The 27874-nt window shown below is 40.4% G+C and overlaps 1 protein-coding gene across 3 annotated transcripts in view; it reads left to right on the plus strand.

Moving 5' to 3' along the window:
• Stpg2 (sperm-tail PG-rich repeat containing 2) overlaps positions 1–27874 on the plus strand; it is a 524919-nt gene that overhangs the window by 13739 nt on the left and 483306 nt on the right. For all 3 annotated transcript variants that reach the window (XM_017591047.3, XM_008761520.4, NM_001100993.1), the window contains exon 4: positions 2376–2540. In XM_017591047.3, coding sequence (XP_017446536.1) covers positions 2376–2540 — 165 coding nt within the window. The remainder of the gene's footprint in view (positions 1–2375; positions 2541–27874) is intronic.

Raw genomic sequence — 27874 nt, forward strand, 5'->3', positions numbered from 1 at the left:
GTGGGTTCTGGTCTTCTTGATTATTCTGTATACACAGCGTAAGCAGTGAGTAGGGAGCAGGAAGATTTAAAAAGCCTGCTGATCTATGTACTGGCTTTTAGTGATTGTGTGTAAATACCTGTTAACAAAATGTCATCAGGATGCTTCCTGGGCTGCAGTTGTAGCCTAGTGAACATTTGCTGAGCCTGTGTGAGGTCCTGAGTTCTAGCTCTAGAGCCACACAGAACAAAACATGATGTTTGAAGGAAGAAAGCCAACAATTTCTATGGGAGACAGAGGTAGCTGCTGTTTAAAGACAAAATTTGACAAGTCGTAGATGAATGATCATGAATCGAGATGCTTTAGGGATTTAAAGGACTATTGCATTATAGAAGACCTAGAGGATTTATGGAAGGGACTGATTTGGAGATGGTCCTTGAAGTGTAGGATTGGAATATGCATTCTAGTTATGAATGCAGTTATTTTCATACCAAAGCCCCATACTATTGGAATAAATAGCATTATTTAATATGGATTTGGTCATGTTTTTTAGAGAGAGAGAGAGAGAGAGAGAGAGAGAGAGAGAGAGAGAGAGAGAGAGAGAGATATATTGCTGTTGTCATTGTTGTTTTGTTTTGTTTTTTTGAGACAGGGTTTCTCTGTGTAAGCCCACTGTCCTGGAACTTGCTCTATAAAGCAGGCTGGCCCTGAACTCACAGAGATCTGCCTGCCCCTGCCTCTGCCTCTGTGGGATTAAAGGCATTTCTCATCACTGCCTGGAAAAACATATTTTTAGATTGATTATATTTTTTATTTCAAGTATTTCACATAGCTCAAATTAATCCTATTTAAACGGTCATCTGCAAAAGAGCATTTTATATTTCAGGATTAACGTCTTAGTTGAATGTTGTTAGTACAAAGAAAAGTTTGAGTTTTAGGTCATGCATTTAGATATCAGATATATTTTATGTGCAGGGACAAAATAAATGTTCATTTACTCATTGTCAAACATTGTTGAATGATCACGTATGTCAGTTAACACAATGTTAGACATTCTTCATACACGGAAGGTAAATCCCCTTCCCCCAAGAGCCACAATTTTAATAGGGAACAAAATGTAGGACGATATAGTTGATGAAATACTATCTTAGAGCCATCTTAGGGCCCCAGAATGAAAGAGTGTTTGGAAGGGATAGGGGAAATGATATCCTTGGTCTTAAAGAAGAATTCACATGGTACTCAAAGACATTGTAGCTGTAGAAACCTCCTGAGTAACAACAACACTGCAGTGTGCATCGACATGGCGTGCTCACGGAGGATCTCTGTATGGGAGGGCAACATGGGTGGAAGCTGGAGGAAGGAAAGGCTAGGTTTTGCAAACCTTTGATATGTCTCTTTTGAAAGTACTGAACAGAAAGAAAGCTATTCAATGTATCCTTGTTTTAATTCTGTAAGTATTTTCATAAGTGCCACTGACGCTACTTAATCCATGTATCGACTGAGAAAAATTCCTGGAGCAGTGGCAGCTTTTCAGTAGCACAGCTGTGTATGGGCATGTGTACCTACACCATTGCATTTGTTTGTCCAGAAAATGCTGGGACAAATATAATCCCACACCATTTTTTTACACAACTAAATCCTTTAAATGTCAATGTTTTGTTTGATATATATATATATATATATTTTGTCTAATATATGCTACTACAACCTGTTTTCATTTAAATTATAAACCTTTAAAACACAGGCTAATCAATGCTTCTTGCCCTAATATTGTCAATTTTGCCATAGCTCTTTCAGAATTGAAGCATACATTTCATTACTGCATTTACGTCACAGGCCATATTTATAAATGAGTTTGCTACATTTCCATACATTTTAGCATTATCTCAGACATTTCTCTGCTCTTTAGTCTGTGTAGTTACCTTGTATACAAGTCACAGGTAATATACCGACAAGTTATGAATTTCAGGGAATGAAGGCAGGAAGTGTTACTAAATGGACCAAAGGAAAGAACTTAAGATTGTTCTGTATGGTACACACTCCCACAGTGTCTGATGTTGTTGCAGGGATGCCTTGTTTTATTTATATATTTATTTATTTACTTATTATTTATTTATTTAATTTTAAAGTCCACATTCTCTGCTTTACTAAGCAAGATCAATGGCTGACAAAGTTAAGAGTAAATCCTTAGTTCTTATAGTGGCCTTAACAGTGTCTATATTTTAGTCTACAAAATGTGCTAAAACTTGAATCCACTCCTTCAGCTCACTTTTATAAGACCTTTTTTGGGTAATATGATGTATCTATTAAGTCAGCATTTAATGATTGCCTTTAGTAAATTAAAATACTTTGTTCTTCTCTTTCTTGTCTTCCTCACAAACATTTTATGCTTTAAGAAAATCTGTAGGAAACCTGCAGTTTCCAGAAGCCTTGATATTCCTTCAATTCCCTCTTCGGGAAAGTCGCACGGGTATCACCTCAACGAGGACGACACTATTATGAGACGCACCCCACCTTCTAGTGACAAGACGATGGGTCCGGCGTACTACAATCCTCAGTTTGTAAGTATGGCACCTTTGATGACGGCATCTGGAAGAAGACTGCCTGTTACTGTCTGTGCGTCATGCATGCATCAGTCACTATAAGTAACAGAACACTGATGTTCACTGCCTTCCTGCATACTGAAGGATTTCCCCTCATGTATGTATGCCTGCCCTCCAGCCGGCAGAAGAGAACAGAGGAAATGAATGAAACCCTCTAGGCTCAGAAACTAGAGCTCAGCCACAGGGCCCGTCTTTGCTCCCTAGAAGGCTGGGAGATGTAATCTGACTCTGCCTCCGAGAGGAAGGAATGGTGGCAATTACTAGAAGTTTCCACCACAGTGTACAAATGCAACATGCAGACTCTCCCCTGCTTTCTAAGGAAGATCATGAGCATTTTATTCATAAAAGAATTTGACTTGAGAATTATCCATGATTGTACAAATTAGTGTGAAAAAAAAAAGAAGCTTCTCTGTTTGAAGGAACAAATGTAGTCAATCAGGTTCATTGACGGAGATCTAATCGTTTAGAAGTTGTCAAAGTTTCATGCATCCAGTTAAAGTATGTGGTTTATTTATAAATCCATATAATGTATGCAAAAGTGCGGTTTTACTCACTTCCAAAGCAGAACTGCATAGTACTTTGTCGCTGCTGTATTTTTATACTTTATTAGATCCTCACAGTGAGGAAAATATCAGAAATGAAGGCTAGATTTAAGGAAAGCTCACAGGGACGACATAGGCAAAGAGCCATTTTTTTTTCAGGATTTCACTCTTTTCTTTTTCATCTTTATTAACTTGAGTATTTCTTATTTACATTTCGATTGTTATTTCCCTTTCCCAGTTTCTGGGCCAACATCCCCCTAATGCCTCCCCCTCCCTTTCTCTATGGGTGTATCTCCCATCCTCCTCCATTACCACCCTCCCCACAACAATCAGTCTTGGCAGGACCAAGGGCTTCCCCTTCCACTGGTGCTCTTACTAGGCTATTCATTGCTACCTATGAGGTCAGAGCCCAGGGTTAGTCCATGTATAGTCTTTGGGTAGTGGCTTAGTCCCTGGAAGCTCTGGTTGGTTGGCATTGTTGTTCACATGGGGTTTTTAGCCCCTTCAGCTCTTCCAGTCCTTTCTCTGATTCCTTCAACGGGGGTCCTGTTCTCAGTTCAGTGGTTTGCTGCTGGAGTTCGCCTATATATTTCCTGTGTTCTGGCTGTGTCTCTCAGGAGAGATCTACATCCGGTTCCTGTCGGCCTGTACTTCTTTGCTTCATCCATCTAATTATCTAATTGGGTGGCTGAATATGTATGGACCACATGTGGGCCAGGCTCTGAATGGGTGTTCCTTCTGACTCTGCTCTAAACTTTGCCTTCCTATTCCCTCCCAAGGGTATTCTTGTTCCCCTTTTAAAGAAGGAGTGAAGCATTCGCATTTTGGTCATCCTTCTTGAGTTTCATGTGTTCTGTGCATCTAGGGTAATTCGAGCATTTGGGCTAATAGCCACTTATCAATGAGTGCATACCATGTATGTTTTCCTGTGATTGGGTTAAGTCACTCAGGATGATATTTTCCAGTTCCATCCATTTGCCTATGAATTTCATAAAGTCATTGTTTTTGATAGCTGAATAATATTCCATTGTATAGATGTACCACATTTTCTGTATCCATCCCTCTGTTGAAGGGCATCTGGGTTCTTTCCAGCTTCTGGCTATTATAAATAAGGCTGCTATGAAGATAGTGGAGCACGTGTCTGTTATATGTTGGGGCATCTTTTGGGTATATGCCCAAGAGAGGTATAGCTGGGTCCTCAGGTAGTTCAATGTCCAATTTTCTGAGGAACCTTCAGACGGATTTCCAGAATGATTGTACCAGTCTGCAATCCCACCAACAATGGAGGAGTGTTCCTCTTTCTCCACATCCTCGCCAGCATTTGCTGTCACCTGAGTTTTTGATCTTAGCAATTCTGACTGGTGTGAGGTGGAATCTCAGGGTTATTTTGATTTCCATTTCCCTTATGACTAAAGATATTGAACATTTCTTTAGGTGTTTCTCAGCCATTTGGCAGTCCTCAGCTGTGAATTCTATGTTTAGCTCCGAAGCCCATTTTTTAATAGGTTATTTGTCTCCCTGCAGTCTAACTTCTTGAGTTCTTTGAATATTTTGGATATTAGCCCTCTATCAGTTATAGGATTGGTAAAGATCTTTTCCCAATCTGTTGGTTGTCATTTTGTCCTAACAACGGTGTCCTTTGCCTTACAGAAGCTTTGCAGTTTTATGAGATCCCATTTATCGATTCTTGATCTTAGAGCATAAGTCATTGGTGTTTTGTTCAGGAAATTTTTTCCAGTGCCCATGTGTTCGAGATGCTTCCCCACTTTTTCTTCTATTAGTTTGAGTGTTTCTGGTTTGATGTGGAGGTCCTTGATCCACTTGGACTTAAGCTTGTACAGGGTGATAAGCATGGGTCAATATGCATTCTTCTACATGCTGACCTCCAGTTGAACCAGCACCATTTGCTGAAAATGCTATCTTTTTTCCATTGGGTGGTTCAAGGTCTGTGGGTTCATTTCTGGGTCTTCAATTCTATTCCACTGGTCTATCTGTCTGTTTCTGTACCAATACCATGCAGGTTTTATCACTATTGCTCTGTAATACTGCTTGAGTTCAGGGATAGTGATTCCCCCAGAAGTCCTTTTATTGTTGAGGATAGTTTTAGCTATCCTGGGTTTTTGTTATTCCAGATGAATTTGCAAATTGTTCTCTCTAACTCTCTGAAGAATGGGATTGATATTTTGATGGAGATTGCATTGAATCTGTAGATCGCTTTTGGTAAAATGGCCATTTTTACTATATTAGTCTGGCCAATCCATGAGCACGGGAGATCTTCCCATCTTCTGAGGTCTTCTTCAATTTCTTTTTTCAGAGGCTTGAAGTTCTTATCATACAGATCTTTTACTTGTTTGGTTAAATCACACCAAGGTATTTTATATTATTTGGGACTATTATGAAGGGTGTTGTTTCCCTAATTTCTTTCTCGGCTTGTTTCTCTTTTGTGTAGAGGAAGGCTACTGATTTATTTAAGTTAATTTTATATCCAGCCACTTTGCTGAATATGTTTATCAGGTTTAGTAGTTCTCTGGTGGAACTTTTGGGATCAGTTAAATATACTATCATATCATCTACAAATAGTGATATTTTGACTTCTTTTTTTCCAATCTGTGTACCTTTGATCTCCTTTTGTTGTCTAATTGCTCTGGCTAGAACTTCAAGAACTATATTGAATAAGTAGGGAGAGAGTGGGCAGCCTTGTCTAGTCCCTGATTTTAGTGGGATTGCTTCAAGTTTCTCTCCATTTAGTTTAATGTTAGCAACTGGTTTGCTGTATATGGCTTTTACTATGTTTAGGTATGGGCCTTGAATTCCTATTCTTTCTTTTATCATGAAGGGGTGTTGAATTTTGTCAAATGCTTTCTCAGCATCTAATGAAATGATCATAAGATTTTGTTCTTTCAGTTTGTTTATATAATGGATTATGTTGATGGTTTTGCATATATTAAGCCATCCCTGCATGCCTGGGATGAAGCCTACTTGATCATGGTGGATGATTGTTTTGATGTGCTCTTGGATTCAGTTTGCCAGAATTTTATTGAGTATTTTTGCGTTGATATTCATAAGGGAAATTGGTCTGAAGTTCTCTTTCTTTGTTGGGTCTTTGTGTGGTTTAGGTATAAGAGTAATTGTGGCTTCATAGGAGGAATTCGGTAGCGCTCTATCTGTTTCAATTTTGTGGAATAGTTTGGATAGTATTGGTATGAGGTCTTCTATGAAGGTCTGATAGAATTCTGCACTGAACCCATCTGGATCTGGGCTCTTTTTGGTTGGGAGACCTTTAATGACTGCTTCTATTTCTTTAGGAGTTATGGGGTTGTTTAAATAGTTTATCTGTTCCTGATTTAACTTTGGTACCTTGTATCTGTCTAGGAAATTGTCCATTTCCTGCAAATTTTCAAGTTTTGTTTTATATAGGATTTTGTAGTAGGATCTGATGATTTTTTGAATTTCCTCTGGTTCTGTAGTTATGTCTCCCTTTTCATTTCTGATTTTGTTAATTTGGACACACTCTCTGTGTCCTCTCGTTAATCTGGCTAAGGGTTTATCTATCTTGTTGATTTTCTCAAAGAACCAACTTTTGGTTCTGTTGATTCTTTCTATGGTCCTTTTTGTTTCTACTTGGTTGATTTCAGCTCTGAGTTTGATTATTTCCTGCCTTCTACTCCTGGGTGTATTTGCTTCTTTTTGTTCTAGAGCTTTTAGGTGTGCTGTCAAGCTGCTGGTATACGCTCTCTCCTGTTTCTTTCTGCAGGCACTCAGAGCTATGAATTTTCCTCTTAGCACAACCTTCATTGTGTCCCATAAGTTTGGGTATGTTGTACCTTCATTTTCATTAAATTCTAAGAAGTCTTTAATTTTTTTCTTTATTTCTTCCTTGACCAGGTTATCGTTGAATAGAGCATTGTTCCACTTCCATGTATATATGGGCATTCTCCCCTTATTGTTATTGAAGACCAGATTTAGCCCGTGGTGGTCTGATAGGACGTATGGGATAATTTCTATCTTTCTGTATCTGTTGAGGCCTGTTTTATGATCAATTATATGGTCAATTTTGGAGAAAGTACCAGGAGGTGGTGAGAAGAAGGTATATCCTTTTGTTTTAGGATAGAATGTTCTATATCTTGGTTTCTCCATCTATGTTAATTGAGAGTTTTGCTGGATATAGTGCCTGGGGCTGAAGTTGCTCGTGGGGGGTGCTTTTGAGCTCTTTGTGAGGGCGGCAACCAAGAGAGCATGCGCCGCCTTTTCCTGGGGCCCCTGTGCACCGGGGTCCCAGATGGCGTTAGGTGATTTCCTCTGGAGTCAGAAATATGGGCAGAGTGTAGTCTCTTCTGGCTTCCCAGGCATGTCTGCCCCTGTGAAGGTTTAGCTCTCCCTCCCACGGGATTTGGGTGCAGAGAACTGTTGACTGGGTCCCTTCAGGTCCGGGCGGTGTCTCATACACTTGATTTTTAATCAAGTATTTGTAAATGTTCCCAAGAGCAGATCAATAACTTCAGAGAACTCCGTCACATGTGTAGACTTCTGAGCTTGCCTGAGCTCTCTGCATAGCACCCAGCAGCTGTACTCAGAACATAACGAAAAGAAACACTCCTGACTGCTTAGCTTCAGAGAGGAACTTACACTACTTTTTCTCCCAATAAAACTACTCATTTATATATACCTTTGCATTTAGAATCAATTACATTAAAAAGCCATCTGGTTTGTGGACATCTGCATACGGCGAGTTTGGGGGCTATTAGATATTTTGAATTGTTAACAATTTTAAAAATACTGTAATTTATAAAACTGCTGCTTCATAAAACTATTGTCAAACAGGGTACAGTAATAAGGATGGGCACTAATGTAGCCATCATCTAAGTAGAACACATGCTACAGTTTTGGTAGGAGGTCTCAATGGATTACATAAAGAGAAATTAACATCTGTTTATCACACACACACACACACACACACACACACACACACACACACACACACACACACACATTTAGTGGATGGAGCAAAGCTCCAACAACCTTTATTGCCTTCCTCAGTATTAATACTGTCTCTAAAAATTTACCTTATACAGCTATCAGGTAGAACTGTTACAACGGGATAATTGATTATATCATTTTCTAAACATGTTTACATTCCAATAAGTTCATAGAATGTTTAGGGCAATAATTTATGTCATGAGTTTACATGTCTTTACATTAAGACTAATATCTGACCCAACATTCATGATCTGTTTTTACCCCCATAAATTCAGTATAAGTTAAAGCAATAATTTTTGTTACAAGTTAGCACAGTTTTGTCAAGAGACAATCATCTGCCTTGTGTCTTATTATTTTGAACTTTTGTATAGATAAACTAGAACATTTTTTTGGCCCTTGTACCTACAATAAATTGTCCATTCCTTTTGTTAGAAGTTAGCACAGTTTTGTCAAGAGACAATCATCTGCCTTGTGTCTTATTATTTTGAACTTTTGTATAGATAAACTAGAACATTTTTTTGGCCCTTGTACCTACAATAAATTGTCCATTCCAAGATTATGATGTTTCCTTACTAGATAATGGTCTTACCTAGCCTAGAAGGAATGTTCTTCTTCTTCTTCTTCTTTTTTTTTTTTTTTTTGGTTCTTTTTCTCGGAGCTGGGGACCGAACCCAGGGCCTTGCGCTTCCTAGGCAAGGAATGTTCTTCTTGATTGTAAATTTGTTTCAAGCTTGCTTTCTTTTTCTAGTGCAATTAGCTCATGACATGTGAAGGCTTACAGAGTTCTTTTTTTTTTTTTTTTAGCTAATATTCTATAGAGGGCTTGGAATTACTTGTATAAATTTAGGAATTCTATAAAATCATTACTAGAAATTATGAAATCATCAATTTGTATATACAGAATTACTACATCTTTACTACATCTTCATGCTGATCTGAAAAAAAATCTGCCCAACAGTGTGTGCTGATGCCCAGGAATCATTAGGCTATGTAATAGTGACAGGAAAGGCTTATCAGCAGCGATAAGCAATCCTGGAATGAAATCTCTAAAGGACCCTGCATTCTTAGAGCTCACCCATTACAGGCCATGTGAAATGGTGGTGGACCATCTCCAGAAAAGTCACAAATATGCCTTTAGCCTTTCCTAGATGGCTTTTGACAGCAAAGTAATGGTCCTATCTTCTGATTTTATTTCCTATAAATTTTAATTTTGGAAAGGTGCTTCAAAACTAAGTAGTCGTTCTAGTTCTTGTCAGACTCTCCCTATAGAGCTTTCTTCAGCTGCCAATTTTATTATCTACTAATGATACTTGAATATTTTAGTGTTATATTCATCAAATGTTGGTTTTCCGACTTCATCCTCTCAATATCTGGTTTTTCTTGGGGGGGTTGTTCTAAAAATATTTTAAAAGAGAATTGTAGCTGTATTCTTATATATGTATTTATGTCAGATTCATGCATTTCTGTTTTCTTAAAATATTATTTTCATTACATATTTTTAAAGCTCAGCTCATTTCAGATTTTAATTTTTGGAGTTCCTGTAAGCTGCTACTTGTGTCCTTTTGACATGTCATATCATTTTGCTTGCCACTCCCCACCCCAGGGTGGCATTAGCCATTTCCTTATAAGACCCTGTTTTCTCCAGATAGATATTTGATAGTATCATTATTCCTAGGGCATCTCAGAACAGAATTAGAAACAAATAGTTATGGCTTACTACCACAAACCTTGAGTTTGAGCTTGGGCATATTACCTAAATATACCTTAAAAAAAAACAGATAAGGCCTCTGGGTTCCTGTGGGGGAGGGCCCAGGAGCTGCAGGACCCCTGCTTCTGAGACACCGCCGGAACCTGAAGGAACAGACCGGCAGAACCTGAAGGAACAGACCGGATAAACAGTTCTCTGCACCCAAATCCCGTGGGAGGGAGAGCTAAACCTTCAGAGAGGCAGGCACGCCTGGGAAACCAGAAGAGATTGCACTCTGCACACATCTCGGACGCCAGAGGAAAACACCAAACGCCATCTGGAACCCCGGTGCACTGAAGCTCCCGGAAACGGCGGCGCAGATCTTCCTGGTTGCTGCCGCAGCAGAGAGCTTGTGGGCAGCACCCCGCGAGCGAACTTGAGCCTCTGGACCACAGGTAAGACCGACTTTTCTGCTGCAAGTGACCTGCATGGTGAACTCAAGACACAGGCCCACAGGAACAGCTGAAGACCTGTAGAGAGGAAAAACTATACGCCCGAAAGCAGAACACTCTGTCCCCATAACTGGCTGAAAGAAAACAGGAAAACATGTCTACAGCACTCCTGACACACAGGCTTATAGGACAGTCTAGCCACTGTCAGAAATGGCAGAACAAAGTAACACTAGAGATAATCTGATGGCGAGATGCAAGCGCAGGAACCCAAGCAACAGAAACCAAGACTACATGGCACCATCGGAGCCCAATTCTCCCATCAAAACAAACATGGAATATCCTAACACACCAGAAAAGCAAGATCTAGTTTCAAAATCATATTTGGTCATGATGCTGGAGGACTTCAAGAAAGACGTGAAGAACTCCCTTAGGGAAACACAGGAAAACATTAATAAACAAGTAGAAGCCTACAGAGAGGAGTCGCAAAAATGCCTGAAAGAATTCCAGGAAAACATAAATAAACAAGTAGAAGCCCATAGAGAGGAGATACAAAAATCCCTGAAAGAATTCCAGGAAAACACAATCAAAGAGTTGAAGGAATTAAAAATGGAAATAGAAGCAATCAAGAAAGAACACATGGAAACAACCCTGGATATAGAAAACCAAAAGAAGAGACAAGGAGCTGTAGATACAAGCTTCACCAACAGAATACAAGAGATGGAAGAGAGAATCTCAGGAGCAGAAGATTCCATAGAAATCATTGACTCAACTGTCAAAGATAATGTAAAGCAGAAAAAACTACTGGTCCAAAACATACAGGAAATCCAGGACTCAATGGAGAAGATCAAACCTAAGGATAATAGGTATAGAAGAGAGTGAAGACTCCCAGCTCAAAGGACCAGTAAATATCTTCAACAAAATCATAGAAGAAAACTTCCCTAACCTAAAAAAAGAGATACCCATAGGCATACAAGAAGCCTACAGAACTCCAAATAGATTGGACCAGAAAAGAAACACCTCCCGTCACATAATAGTCAAAACATCAAACCCACAAAATAAAGAAAGAATATTAAAAGCAGTAAGGGAAAAAGGTCAAGTAACATATAAAGGGAGACCTATCAGAATCACACCAGACTTTTCGCCAGAAACTATGAAGGCCAGAAGATCCTGGACTGATGTCATACAGACCCTAAGAGAACACAAATGCCAGCCCAGGTTACTGTATCCTGCAAAACTCTCAATTAACATTGATGGAGAAACCAAGATATTCCATGACAAAACCAAATTTACACAATATTTTTCTACAAATCCAGCACTACAAAGGATAATAAATGGTAAAGCCCAACATAAGGAGGCAAGCTATACCCTAGAAGAAGCAAGAAACTAATCGTCTTGGCAACAAAACAAAGAGAAGAAAAGCACACAAACATAACCTCACATCCAAATATGAATATAACAGGAAGCAATAATCACTATTCCTTAATATCTCTCATCATCAATGGCCTCAACTCCCCAATAAAAAGACATAGATTAACAAACTGGATACGCAACGAGGACCCTGCATTCTGCTGCCTACAGGAAACACACCTCAGAGACAAAGACAGACACTACCTCAGAGTGAAAGGCTGGAAAACAACTTTCCAAGCAAATGGTCAGAAGAAGCAAGCTGGAGTAGCCATTCTAATATCAAATAAAATCAATTTCCAACTAAAAGTCATCAAAAAAGATAAGGAAGGACACTTCATATTCATCAAAGGAAAAATCCAGCAAGACGAACTCTCAATCCTAAATATCTATGCCCCAAATACAAGGGCACCTACATACGTAAAAGAAACCTTACTAAAGCTCAAAACACACATTGCACCTCACACAATAATAGTGGGAGACTTCAACACCCCACTCTCATCAATGGACAGATCATGGAAACAGAAATTAAACAGTGATGTCGACAGACTAAGAGAAGTCATGAGCCAAATGGACTTAACGGATATTTATAGAACATTCTATCCTAAAGCAAAAGGATATACCTTCTTCTCAGCTCCTCATGGTACTTTCTCCAAAATTGACCATATAATTGGTCAAAAAACGGGCCTCAACAGGTACAGAAAGATAGAAATAATCCCATGCATGCTATCAGACCACCATGGCCTAAAACTGGTCTTCAATAACAATAAGGGAAGAATGCCCACATATACGTGGAAATTGAACAATGCTCTACTCAATGATAACCTGATCAAGGAAGAAATAAATAAAGAAATTAAAGACTTTTGCTTCCTGGTTGCTGCCGCTGCAGAGAGCCCGTGGGGAGCACCCCACGAGCGAACCTGAGCCTCGGGACCACAGGTAAGACCAAATTTTCTGCTGCAAGAAAGCTGCCTGGTGAGCTTGGGACACAGGAAAGCAGAATTTCTCTAGGACCGGGCACGTTCTGTGTTTACCGGAAGTCCCACACCCGCGGATCCCGGCCCGCAGCAGCTCTCTGCTCCCAGACCCGGTGAGAGAGAGACCCAACCGCCTGGTCAGGTGGGCACTCCTGAGGCTGCAGAGCGGAAGAGACCACCAACTCTGCTCACCCCTGCCCACATCCCTGGCCCAAGAGGAAACTGTATAAGGCCTCTGGGCTCCCGTGGGGGAGGGCCCAGGAGCGGCAGGACCCCTGTGCCTGAGACACCGCCGGAACCTGAAAGAAACAGACCGGATAAACAGTTCTCTGCACCCAAATCCCGTGGGAGGGAGAGCTAAACCTTCAGAGAGGCAGACAAGCCTGGGAAACCAGAAGTGACTGCTCCCTGCACACACATCTCGGACGCCAGAGGAAAAAGCCAAAGACCATCTGGAACCCTGGTGCACTGAAGTTCCCGGAAGGGGCGGCACAGGTCTTCCTGGTTGCTGCCGCTGCAGAGAGCCCCTGGGCAGCACCCCACGAGCGAACCTGAGCCTCGGGACCACAGGTAAGACCAAATTTTCTGCTGCAAGAAAGCTGCCTGGTGAACTGAAGACACAGGCCCACAGGAACAGCTGAAGACCTGTAGAGAGGAAAAACTACACGCCAGAAAGCAGAACACTCTGTCCCCATAACTGACTGAAAGAGAGGAAAACAGGTCTACAGCACTCCTGTCACACAGGCTTATAGGACAGTCTAGCCACTGTCAGAAATAGCAGAACAAAGTAACACTAGAGATAATCTGATGGCAAGAGGCAAGCGCAGGAACCCAAGCAACAGAAACCAAGACTACATGCCATCATCGGAGCCCAATTCTCCCACCAAAACAAACATGGAATATCCAAACACACCAGAAAAGCAAGATCTAGTTACAAAATCATATTTGATCATGATGCTGGAGGACTTCAAGAAAGACATGAACACACTTAGGGAAGCACAGGAAAACATTAATAAACAAGTAAAAGCCTACAGAGAGGAATCGCAAAAATCCCTGAAAGAATTCCAGGAAAACACAATCAAAGAGTTGAAGGAATTAAAAATGGAAATAGAAGCAATCAAGAAAGAACACATGGAAACAACCCTGGATATAGAAAACCAAAAGAAGAGACAAGGAGCTGTAGATACAAGCCTCACCAACAGAATTCAAGAGATGGAAGAGAGAATCTCAGGAGCAGAAGATTCCATAGAAATCATTGACTCAACTGTCAAAGATAATGTAAAGCGGAAAAAGCTACTGGTCCAAAACATACAGGAAATCCAGGACTCAATGAGAAGATCAAACCTAAGGATAATAGGTATAGAAGAGAGTGAAGACTCCCAGCTCAAAGGACCAGTAAATATCTTCAACAAAATCATAGAAGAAAACTTCCCTAACCTAAAAAAAGAGATACCCATAGACATAGAAGAAGCCTACAGAACTCCAAATAGATTGGACCAGAAAAGAAACACCTCCCGTCACATAATAGTCAAAACATCAAACCCACAAAATAAAGAAAGAATATTAAAAGCAGTAAGGGAAAAAGGTCAAGTAACATATAAAGGGAGACCTATCAGAATCACACCAGACTTTTCGCCAGAAACTATGAAGGCCAGAAGATCCTGGACTGATGTCATACAGACCCTAAGAGAACACAAATGCCAGCCCAGGTTACTGTATCCTGCAAAACTCTCAATTAACATTGATGGAGAAACCAAGATATTCCATGACAAAACCAAATTTACACAATATTTTTCTACAAATCCAGCACTACAAAGGATAATAAATGGTAAAGCCCAACATAAGGAGGCAAGCTATACCCTAGAAGAAGCAAGAAACTAATCGTCTTGGCAACAAAACAAAGAGAAGAAAAGCACACAAACATAACCTCACATCCAAATATGAATATAACAGGAAGCAATAATCACTATTCCTTAATATCTCTCATCATCAATGGCCTCAACTCCCCAATAAAAAGACATAGATTAACAAACTGGATACGCAACGAGGACCCTGCATTCTGCTGCCTACAGGAAACACACCTCAGAGACAAAGACAGACACTACCTCAGAGTGAAAGGCTGGAAAACAACTTTCCAAGCAAATGGTCAGAAGAAGCAAGCTGGAGTAGCCATTCTAATATCAAATAAAATCAATTTCCAACTAAAAGTCATCAAAAAAGATAAGGAAGGACACTTCATATTCATCAAAGGAAAAATCCAGCAAGACGAACTCTCAATCCTAAATATCTATGCCCCAAATACAAGGGCACCTACATACGTAAAAGAAACCTTACTAAAGCTCAAAACACACATTGCACCTCACACAATAATAGTGGGAGACTTCAACACCCCACTCTCATCAATGGACAGATCATGGAAACAGAAATTAAACAGTGATGTCGACAGACTAAGAGAAGTCATGAGCCAAATGGACTTAACGGATATTTATAGAACATTCTATCCTAAAGCAAAAGGATATACCTTCTTCTCAGCTCCTCATGGTACTTTCTCCAAAATTGACCATATAATTGGTCAAAAAACGGGCCTCAACAGGTACAGAAAGATAGAAATAATCCCATGCATGCTATCAGACCACCATGGCCTAAAACTGGTCTTCAATAACAATAAGGGAAGAATGCCCACATATACGTGGAAATTGAACAATGCTCTACTCAATGATAACCTGATCAAGGAAGAAATAAATAAAGAAATTAAAGACTTTTGCTTCCTGGTTGCTGCCGCTGCAGAGAGCCCGTGGGGAGCACCCCACGAGCGAACCTGAGCCTCGGGACCACAGGTAAGACCAAATTTTCTGCTGCAAGAAAGCTGCCTGGTGAGCTTGGGACACAGGAAAGCAGAATTTCTCTAGGACCGGGCACGTTCTGTGTTTACCGGAAGTCCCACACCCGCGGATCCCGGCCCGCAGCAGCTCTCTGCTCCCAGACCCGGTGAGAGAGAGACCCAACCGCCTGGTCAGGTGGGCACTCCTGAGGCTGCAGAGCGGAAGAGACCACCAACTCTGCTCACCCCTGCCCACATCCCTGGCCCAAGAGGAAACTGTATAAGGCCTCTGGGCTCCCGTGGGGGAGGGCCCAGGAGCGGCAGGACCCCTGTGCCTGAGACACCGCCGGAACCTGAAAGAAACAGACCGGATAAACAGTTCTCTGCACCCAAATCCCGTGGGAGGGAGAGCTAAACCTTCAGAGAGGCAGACAAGCCTGGGAAACCAGAAGTGACTGCTCCCTGCACACACATCTCGGACGCCAGAGGAAAAAGCCAAAGACCATCTGGAACCCTGGTGCACTGAAGTTCCCGGAAGGGGCGGCACAGGTCTTCCTGGTTGCTGCCGCTGCAGAGAGCCCCTGGGCAGCACCCCACGAGCGAACCTGAGCCTCGGGACCACAGGTAAGACCAAATTTTCTGCTGCAAGAAAGCTGCCTGGTGAACTGAAGACACAGGCCCACAGGAACAGCTGAAGACCTGTAGAGAGGAAAAACTACACGCCAGAAAGCAGAACACTCTGTCCCCATAACTGACTGAAAGAGAGGAAAACAGGTCTACAGCACTCCTGTCACACAGGCTTATAGGACAGTCTAGCCACTGTCAGAAATAGCAGAACAAAGTAACACTAGAGATAATCTGATGGCAAGAGGCAAGCGCAGGAACCCAAGCAACAGAAACCAAGACTACATGCCATCATCGGAGCCCAATTCTCCCACCAAAACAAACATGGAATATCCAAACACACCAGAAAAGCAAGATCTAGTTACAAAATCATATTTGATCATGATGCTGGAGGACTTCAAGAAAGACATGAACACACTTAGGGAAGCACAGGAAAACATTAATAAACAAGTAAAAGCCTACAGAGAGGAATCGCAAAAATCCCTGAAAGAATTCCAGGAAAACACAATCAAAGAGTTGAAGGAATTAAAAATGGAAATAGAAGCAATCAAGAAAGAACACATGGAAACAACCCTGGATATAGAAAACCAAAAGAAGAGACAAGGAGCTGTAGATACAAGCCTCACCAACAGAATTCAAGAGATGGAAGAGAGAATCTCAGGAGCAGAAGATTCCATAGAAATCATTGACTCAACTGTCAAAGATAATGTAAAGCGGAAAAAGCTACTGGTCCAAAACATACAGGAAATCCAGGACTCAATGAGAAGATCAAACCTAAGGATAATAGGTATAGAAGAGAGTGAAGACTCCCAGCTCAAAGGACCAGTAAATATCTTCAACAAAATCATAGAAGAAAACTTCCCTAACCTAAAAAAAGAGATACCCATAGACATACAAGAAGCCTACAGAACTCCAAATAGATTGGACCAGAAAAGAAACACCTCCCATCACATAATTGTCAAAACACCAAACGCACAAAATAAAGAAAGAATATTAAAAGCAGTAAGGGAAAAAGGTCAAGTAACATATAAAGGGAGACCTATCAGAATCACACCAGACTTCTCGCCAGAAACTATGAAGGCCAGAAGATCCTGGACTGATGTCATACAGACCCTAAGAGAACACAAATGCCAGCCCAGGTTACTGTATCCAGCAAAACTCTCAATTAACATTGATGGAGAAACCAAGATATTCCATGACAAAACCAAATTTACACAATATCTTTCTACAAATCCAGCACTACAAAGGATAATAAATGGTAAAGCCCAACATAAGGAGGCAAGCTATACCCTAGAAGAAGCAAGAAACTAATCGTCTTGGCAACAAAACAAAGAGAATGAAAGCACACAAACATAACCTCACATCCAAATATGAATATAAAGGGAAGCAATAATCACTATTCCTTAATATCTCTCAATATCAATGGCCTCAACTCCCCAATAAAAAGACATAGATTAACAAACTGGATACGCAATGAGGACCCTGCATTCTGCTGCCTACAGGAAACACACCTCAGAGACAAAGACAGACACTACCTCAGAGTGAAAGGCTGGAAAACAACTTTCCAAGCAAATGGTCAGAAGAAGCAAGCTGGAGTAGCCATTCTAATATCAAATAAAATCAATTTCCAACTAAAAGTCATCAAAAAAGATAAGGAAGGACACTTCATATTCATCAAAGGAAAAATCCACCAAGATGAACTCTCAATCCTAAATATCTATGCCCCAAATACAAGGGCACCTACATACGTAAAAGAAACCTTACTAAAGCTCAAAACACACATTGCACCTCACACAATAATAGTGGGAGACTTCAACACCCCACTCTCATCAATGGACAGATCATGGAAACAGAAATTAAACAGTGATGTCGACAGACTAAGAGAAGTCATGAGCCAAATGGACTTAACGGATATTTATAGAACATTCTATCCTAAAGCAAAAGGATATACCTTCTTCTCAGCTCCTCATGGTACTTTCTCCAAAATTGACCATATAATTGGTCAAAAAACGGGCCTCAACAGGTACAGAAAGATAGAGATAATCCCATGCATGCTATCGGACCACCACGGCCTAAAACTGGTCTTCAATAACAATAAGGGAAGAATGCCCACATATACGTGGAAATTGAACAATGCTCTACTGAATGATAACCTGGTCAAGGAAGAAATAAAGAAAGAAATTAAAAACTTTTTAGAATTTAATGAAAATGAAGATACAACATACCCAAACTTATGGGACACAATGAAAGCTGTGCTAAGAGGAAAACTCATAGCGCTGAGTGCCTGCAGAAAGAAACAGGAAAGAGCATATGTCAGCAGCTTGACAGCACACCTAAAAGCTCTAGAACAAAAAGAAGCAAATACACCCAGGAGGAGTAGAAGGCAGGAAATAATCAAACTCAGAGCTGAAATCAACCAAGTAGAAACAAAAAGGACCATAGAAAGAATCAACAGAACCAAAAGTTGGTTCTTTGAGAAAATCAACAAGATAGATAAACCCTTAGCCAGACTAACGAGAGGACACAGAGAGTGCGTCCAAATTAACAAAATTAGAAATGAAAAGGGAGACATAACTACAGATTCAGAGGAAATTCAAAAAATCATCAGATCTTACTATAAAAACCTATATTCAACAAAATTTGAAAATCTTCAGGAAATGGACAATTTCCTAGACAGATACCAGGTATCGAAGTTAAATCAGGAACAGATAAACCAGTTAAACAACCCCATAACTCCTAAGGAAATAGAAGCAGTCATTAAAGGTCTTCCAACCAAAAAGAGCCCAGGTCCAGACGGGTTTAGTGCAGAATTCTATCAAACCTTCATAGAAGACCTCATACCAATATTATCCAAACTATTCCACAAAATTGAAACAGATGGAGCACTACCGAATTCCTTCTACGAAGCCACAATTACTCTTATACCTAAACCACACAAAGACCCAACAAAGAAAGAGAACTTCAGACCAATTTCCCTTATGAATATCGACGCAAAAATACTCAATAAAATTCTGGCAAACCGAATTCAAGAGCACATCAAAACAATCATCCACCATGATCAAGTAGGCTTCATCCCAGGCATGCAGGGATGGTTTAATATACGGAAAACCATCAACGTGATCCATCATATAAACAAACTGAAAGAACAAAACCACATGATCATTTCATTAGATGCTGAGAAAGCATTTGACAAAATTCAACACCCCTTCATGATAAAAGTCCTGGAAAGAATAGGAATTCAAGGCCCATACCTAAACATAGTAAAAGCCATATACAGCAAACCAGTTGCTAACATTAAACTAAATGGAGAGAAACTCGAAGCAATCCCACTAAAATCAGGGACTAGACAAGGCTGCCCACTCTCTCCCTACTTATTCAATATAGTTCTTGAAGTTCTAGCCAGAGCAATCAGACAACAAAAGGAGATCAAGGGGATACAGATCGGAAAAGAAGAAGTCAAAATATCACTATTTGCAGATGACATGATAGTATATTTAAGTGATCCCAAAAGTTCCACCAGAGAACTACTAAAGCTGATAAACAACTTCAGCAAAGTGGCTGGGTATAAAATTAACTCAAATAAATCAGTTGCCTTCCTCTATACAAAAGAGAAACAAGCCGAGAAAGAAATTAGGGAAACGACACCCTTCATAATAGACCCAAATAATATAAAGTACCCCGGTGTGACTTTAACCAAGCAAGTAAAAGATCTGTACAATAAGAACTTCAAGACACTGAGGAAAGAAATTGAAGAAGACCTCAGAAGATGGAAAGATCTCCCATGCTCATGGATTGGCAGGATTAATATAGTAAAAATGGCCATTTTACCAAAAGCAATCTACAGATTCAATGCAATCCCCATCAAAATTCCAATCCAATTCTTCAAAGAGTTAGACAGAACAATTTGCAAATTCATCTGGAATAACAAAAAACCCAGGATAGCTAAAGCTATCCTCAACAATAAAAGGACTTCAGGGGGAATCACTATCCCTGAACTCAAGCAGTATTACAGAGCAATAGTGATAAAAACTGCATGGTATTGGTACAGAGACAGACAGATAGACCAATGGAATAGAATTGAAGACCCAGAAATGAACCCACACACCTATGGTCACTTGATTTTTGACAAAGGAGCCAAAACCATCCAATGGAAAAAAGATAGCATTTTCAGCAAATGGTGCTGGTTCAACTGGAGGGCAACATGTAGAAGAATGCAGATCGATCCATGCTTATCACCCTGTACAAAGCTTAAGTCCAAGTGGATCAAGGACCTCCACATCAAACCAGACACACTGAAACTAATAGAAGAAAAACTAGGGAAGCATCTGGAACACATGGGCACTGGAAAAAATTTCCTGAACAAAACACCAATGGCTTATGCTCTAAGATCAAGAATCGACAAATGGGATCTCATAAAACTGCAAAGCTTCTGTAAGGCAAAGGACACGGTGGTTAGGACAAAATGGCAACCAACAGATTGGGAAAAGATCTTTACCAATCCTACAACAGATAGAGGCCTTATATCCAAAATATACAAAGAACTCAAGAAGTTAGACCGCAGGGAAACAAATAACCCTATTAAAAATGGGGTTCAGAGCTAAACAAACAATTCACAGCTGAGGAATGCCGAATGGCTGAGAAACACCTAAAGAAATGTTCAACATCTTTAGTCATAAGGGAAATGCAAATCAAAACAACCCTGAGATTTCACCTCACACCAGTGAGAATGGCTAAGATCAAAAACTCAGGTGACAGCAGATGCTGGCGAGGATGTGGAGAAAGAGGAACACTCCTCCATTGTTGGTGGGATTGCAGAATGGTAAAACCATTCTGGAAATCAGTCTGGAGGTTCCTCAGAAAATTGGACATTGAACTGCCTGAGGATCCAGCTATACCTCTCTTGGGCATATACCCAAAAGATGCCTCAACATATAAAAGAGACACGTGCTCCACTATGTTCATCGCAGCCTTATTTATAATAGCCAGAAAATGGAAAGAACCGAGATGCCCTTCAACAGAGGAATGGATACAGAAAATGTGGTACATCTACACAATGGAATATTACTCAGCTATCAAAAACAACGAGTCTATGAAATTCGTAGGCAAATGGTTGGAACTGGAAAATATCATCCTGAGTGAGCTAACCCAATCACAGAAAGACATACATGGTATGCACTCATTGATAAGTGGCTATTAGCCCAAATGCTTGAATTACCCTAGATCCCTAGAACAAACGAAACTCAAGACGGATGATCAAAATGTGAATGCTTCACTCCTTCTTTAAATGAGGAAAAAGAATACCCTTGGCTGGGAAGGGAGAGGCAAAGATTAAAACAGAGACTGAAGGAACACCCATTCAGAGCCTGCCCCACATGTGGCCCATACATATACAGCCACCCAATTGGACAAGATGGATGAAGCAAAGAAGTGCAGACCGACAGGAGCCGGATGTAGATCGCTCCTGAGAGACACAGCCAGAATACAGCAAATACAGAGGCGAATGCCAGCAGCAAACCACTGAGCTGAGAATAGGTCCCCCGTTGAAGGAATCAGAGAAAGAACTGGAAGAGCTTGAAGGGGCTCGAGACCCCAAAAGTACAACAATGTCAAGCAACCAGAGCTTCCAGGGACTAAGCCACTACCTAAAGACTATATATGGACTGACCCTGGACTCTGTCCCCATAGGTAGCAATGAATATCCTAGTAAGAGCACCAGTGGAAGGGGAAGCCCTGGGTCCTGCTAAGACTGCACCCCCAGTGAACTAGACTATGGGGGGAGGGCGGCAATGGGGGGAGGGTTGGGAGGGGAACACCCATAAGGAAGGGGAGGGGCGAGGGGGATTTGCCCAGAAACCGGGAAAGGGAATAACACTTGAAATGTATATAAGAAATACTCAAGTTAATAAAAAAAAAAAGAAATTAAAGACTTTTTAGAATTTAATGAAAATGAAGGTAAAACATACCCAAACTTATGGGACACAATGAAAGCTGTGCTAAGCGGAAAACTCATCGCGCTGAGTGCCTGCAGAAAGAAACAGGAAAGAGCATATGTCAGCAGCTTGACAGCACACCTAAAAGCTCTAGAACAAAAAGAAGCAAATACACCCAGGAGGAGTAGAAGGCAGGAAATAATCAAACTCAGAGCTGAAATCAACCAAGTAGAAACAAAAAGGACCATAGAAAGAATCAACAGAACCAAAAGTTGGTTCTTTGAGAAAATCAACAAGATAGATAAACCTTTAGCCAGACTAACGAGAGGACACAGAGAGTGTTTCCAAATTAACAAAATCAGAAATGAAAAGGGAGACATAACTACAGATTCAGAGGAAATTCAAAAAATCATCAGATCTTACTATAAAAGCCTATATTCAACAAAACTTGAAAACTACAGGAAATGGACAATTTCCTAGACAGATACCAGGTACCGAAGTTAAATCAGGAACAGATAAACCAGATAAACAACCCCATAACTCCTTATGAAATAGAAGCAGTCATTAAAGGTCTCCCAACCAAAAAGAGCCCAGGTCCAGACGGGTTTAGTGCAGAATTCTATCAGACCTTCATAGAAGACCTCATACCAATATTATCCAAACTATTCCACAAAATTGAAACACATGGAGCACTACCGAATTCCTCCTATGAAGCCACAATTACTCTTATACCTAAACCACACAAAGACCCAACAAAGAAAGAGAACTTCAGACCAATTTTCCTTATGAATATCGACGCAAAAATACTCAATAAAATTCTGGCAAACCGAATCCAAGAGCACATCAAAACAATCATCCACCATGATCAAGTAGGCTTCATCCCAGGCATGCAGGGATGGTTTAATATACGGAAAACCATCAACGTGATCCATTATATAAACAAACTGAAAGAACAAAACCACATGATCATTTCATTAGATGCTGAGAAAGCATTTGACGAAATTCAACACCCCTTCATGATAAAAGTCCTGGAAAGAATAGGAATTCAAGGCCCATACCTAAACATAGTAAAAGCCATATACAGCAAACCAGTTGCTAACATTAAACTAAATGGAGAGAAACTTGAAGCAATCCCACTAAAATCAGGGACTAGACAAGGCTGCCCACTCTCTCCCTACTTATTCAATATAGTTCTTGAAGTTCTAGCCAGAGCAATCAGACAACAAAAGGAGGTCAAGGGGATACAGATCGGAAAAGAAGAAGTCAAAATATCACTATTTGTAGATGATAGGATAGTATATTTAAGTGATCCCAAAAGTTCCACCAGAGAACTGCTAAATCTGATAAACAACTTCAGCAAAGTGGCTGGGTATAAAATTAACTCAAATAAATCAGTAGCCTTCCTCTACACAAAAGAGAAACAAGCCGAGAAAGAAATTAGGGAAACGACACCCTTCATAATAGACCCAAATAATATAAAGTACCTCGGTGTGACTTTAACCAAGCAAGTAAAAGATCTGTACAATAAGAACTTCAAGACTCTGAAGAAAGAAATTGAAGAAGACCTCAGAAGATGGAAAGATCTCCCATGCTCATGGATTGGCAGGATTAATATAGTAAAAATGGCCATTTTACCAAAAGCAATCTACAGATTCAATGCAATCCCCATCAAAATACCAATCCAATTCTTCAAAGAGTTAGACAGAACAATTTGCAAATTCATCTGGAATAACAAAAAACCCAGGATAGCTAAAACTATCCTCAACAATCAAAGGACTGCAGGGGGAATCACTATCCCTGAACTCAAGCAGTATTACAGAGCAATAGTGATAAAAACTGCATGGTATTGGTACAGAGACAGACAGATAGACCAATGGAATAGAATTGAAGACCCAGAAATGAACCCACACACCTATGGTCACTTGATTTTTGACAAAGGAGCCAAAACCATCCAATGGAAAAAAGATAGCATTTTCAGCAAATGGTGCTGGTTCAACTGGAGGTCAACATGTAGAAGAATGCAGATCGATCCATGCTTATCACCCTGTACAAAGCTTAAATCCAAGTGGATCAAGGACCTCCACATCAAACCCGACACACTGAAACTAATAGAAGAAAAACTAGGGAAGCATCTGGAACACATGGGCACTGGAAAAAATTTCCTGAACAAAACACCAATGGCTTACGCTCTAAGATCAAGAATCAACAAATGGGATCTCATAAAACTGCAAAGCTTCTGTAAGGCAAAGGACACTGTGGTTAGGACAAAACAGCAACCAACAGATTGGGAAAAGATCTTTACCAATCCTACAACAGATAGAGGCCTTATATCCAAAATATACAAAGAACTCAAGAAGTTAGACCGCAGGGAAACAAATAACCCTATTAAAAAATGGGGTTCAGAGCTAAACAAAGCATTCACAGCTGAGGAATGCCGAATGGCTGAGAAACACCTAAAGAAATGTTCAACATCTTTAGTCATAAGGGAAATGCAAATCAAAACAACCCTGAGATTTCACCTCACACCAGTGAGAATGGCTAAGATCAAAAACTCAGGGGACAGCACATGCTGGCGAGGATGCGGAGAAAGAGGAACACTCCTCCATTGTTGGAGGGGTTGCAGACTGGTAAAACCATTCTGGAAATCAGTCTGGAGGTTCCTCAGAAAATTGGACATTGAACTGTCTGAGGATCCTGCTATACCTCTCTTGGGCATATACCCAAAATGTGCCCCAACATATAAAAAAGACACGTGCTCCACTATGTTCATCGCAGCCTTATTTATAATAGCCAGAAGCTGGAAAGAACCCAGATGCCCTTCAATAGAGGAATGGATACAGAAAATGTGGTACATCTACACAATGGAATATTACTCAGCTATCAAAAACAATGACTTCATGAAATTCGTAGGCAAATGGTTGGAACTGGAAAATATCATCCTGAGTGAGCTAACCCAATCACAGAAAGACATACATGGTATGCAGTCATTGATAAGTGGCTATTAGCCCAAATGCTTGAATTACCCTAGATGCCTAGAACAAATGAAACTCAAGACGGATGACCAAAATGTGAATGCTTCACTCCTTCTTTAAAAGGGGAACAAGAATACCCTTAGCAGGGAAGAGAGAGGCAAAGATTAAAACAGAGACTGAAGGAACACCCATTCAGAGCCTGCCCCACATGTGGCCCATACATATACAGCCACCCAATTAGACAAGATGGATGAAGCAAAGAAGTGCAGACCGACAGGAGCCAGATGTAGATCGCTCCTGAGAGACACAGCCAGAATACAGCAAATACAGAGGCGCATGCCAGCAGCAAACCACTGAACTGAGAATAGGACCCCCGTTGAAGGAATCAGAGAAAGAACTGGAAGAGCTTGAAGGGGCTCGAGACCCCATATGTACAACAATGCCAAGCAAGCAGAGCTTCCAGGGACTAAGCCACTACCTAAAGACTATACATGGACTGACCCTGGTCTCTGACCTCATAGGTAGCAATGAATATCCTAGTAAAAGCACCAGTGGAAGGGGAAGCCCTTGGTCCTGCTAAGACTGAACCCCCAGTGAACGAGATTGTTGGGGGGAGGGCGACAATGGGGGCAGGGTTGGGAGGGGAACACCCATAAGGAAGGGGTGGGGGGAGGGGGATGTTTGCCTGGAAACCGGGAAAGGGAATAACACTCGAAATGTATATAAGAAATACTCAAGTTAATAAAAAAATTAATTATAAAAAAAAAAGAAATACTCAAGTTAATAAAAAAAAACAAAAAAACCCCAAAAAACAGCATAGCCTTTCTAGCCTTTCATTCTTTTTGCATTTGAAGTCCCTCATAACAAGAAAGCTGGCTCTCATTACACCAATATCTTTACTTATCCTACTCTTGTGATGTAATGAAAGTTCTAATGGATTTAGAATGGAAAACTGAGCATTACAAAGAAAAATATTCTTGGGATTATTATTTTTTTCAAGACAGGATTTCTTCATATAGCCATGATTGTCTTGGAACTCACTCTGTAGACCTGCCTGGCCGTGAACTCAGAGATCCATCTGCTGGGATTAAATGCATTAGTCACCACTCCCAGGCATAATCTTGAGAGTGTTTAAGGTTTTGCCTATAGGTCTTGAAGTACTATTTTAGCAGGAGCCAAAAGGCACTATAGACTTTATTTTGGACCTCTGGTCTGATGCCTACATTGCTACTAGTGAAATATTAATTAATTTCTGAAGAGAAGTTTGCTTCTAGGTAAGCTGTGACCTCACAAACGTGGTAACCTGTAGCACTCTTCCATGATATGTTTTTGAATAACTAGTGGATCACTGAGATAATAGGCAGAGAAAAAAATTCTAGAGTCAAACTAAAGTAAAAACACAACTTACCAGAATACAACTTACAGCTTTGGGGTATACCTAGAGCAGATCTAAAAACAAAGTTTATAACTTTGAGTGTTCATGGTAAAAATTCCATGTCCTAGTCAAATGGCTTAGTAGATGTAGGTACTTGACACTAAGTATATAAATTAAGTTTGATCCATGGATTTTTCACACACACACACACACACACACAGAGAGAGAGAGAGAGAGAGAGAGAGAGAGAGAGAGAGAGAGAGAGAGAGAGAGAGAGAGATCCTTTTGCATGCACACATACATAAAAGTAAAGATTAGGGATGAAAAGAATGTTATCACAGTTTCTTATGGAGTCAGAAGAATCATTTGAGAGTACTTAGAAAACTTACATTAAAAAAGAAAACTTACATTTTAAAAGAAAACTTGAGGGGCTGGAGAGATGGCTCAGTGGTTAAGAGCACTGACTCCTTTTCCAGAGGCCCTGAGTTCAATTCTCAGCAACCAGATGGTGGCTCACAACCATCTGTGATGGGATCTGATACCCTCTTCTGGTGGGTACATAAAACAAACAGTTCTTTTCTTTTTTTCTCTTTATTTTTCAGGTTATTTATGCATTTGCTGTCAGAAGCCATACATTAATAGTATATTTTATATACAAATATATTATACAATGTATATAATTGTGTAAATACAGGTTTTTATATCCTGGGATTTTTCACTAACTATTTTTTCTTCCATTTTTATTAAATTGGGTATTTCTTATTTACATTTCAAATGTTATTCCCTTTCCCAGTTTCCTGTCCATCAGCCCCCTAACCCCTCCCCCTTCACCCCTATATGGGTGTTCCCCTCCCCATCTAACCCCCATTACCGACACCCTAAACAATTCCCTACATTGAGGGTCCAACCTTGGCAGGACCAAGGGCTTTCCTTTCCTTTGGTGCCCCAACATGGCTGTTCACTGCTGCCTATGCAGTTGGAGCCCAGGGTCAGTCCCTGGAAGCTCTGGTTAGTTGGCATTGTTCTTATGGGGTTGAAAGCCCCTTCAGCTCTTTCAATTCTTTCTCTAATTCCTCCAATGGGGGTCCCATTTTCAGTTCAGTGGTTTGCTGCTGGCATTTGCCTCTGTATTAGACATGCTCTGGATGTATCTTTCAGGAGAGATCTATATCCAGTCCCTTTCAGCATGCATTTTCTAGCTTCATCCATCTTATTTAGTTTTGGTGGCTGTATATATATGGGCCACATGTGGGGCAGACTCCGAATGGCTGTTTCTTCAGTCTCTGCTCCAAACTTTTACTCATTATTTCCTCCTATGGATATTCTTAAGAAAAAAAAAGAGAGAGCATTTGGAAAATACAAAAGTAGTAAATTCCTAGATGTTTGGCTGTCAAAATTAAATCAAGAAGCTATCACCAGCCTAGAAGATCTATGACAGTAAATAAGATTTAAAATATCACCATCAACGAAAACAAATATACTATACTGCCCACCTCTCAACAAAGAAAAGTCATTGTCTAGATCAGTTCCC

The sequence above is a fragment of the Rattus norvegicus genome, chromosome 2 (assembly GCF_036323735.1).
Source record: "Rattus norvegicus strain BN/NHsdMcwi chromosome 2, GRCr8, whole genome shotgun sequence".
NCBI classification, from domain to species: Eukaryota; Metazoa; Chordata; class Mammalia; order Rodentia; family Muridae; genus Rattus; species Rattus norvegicus.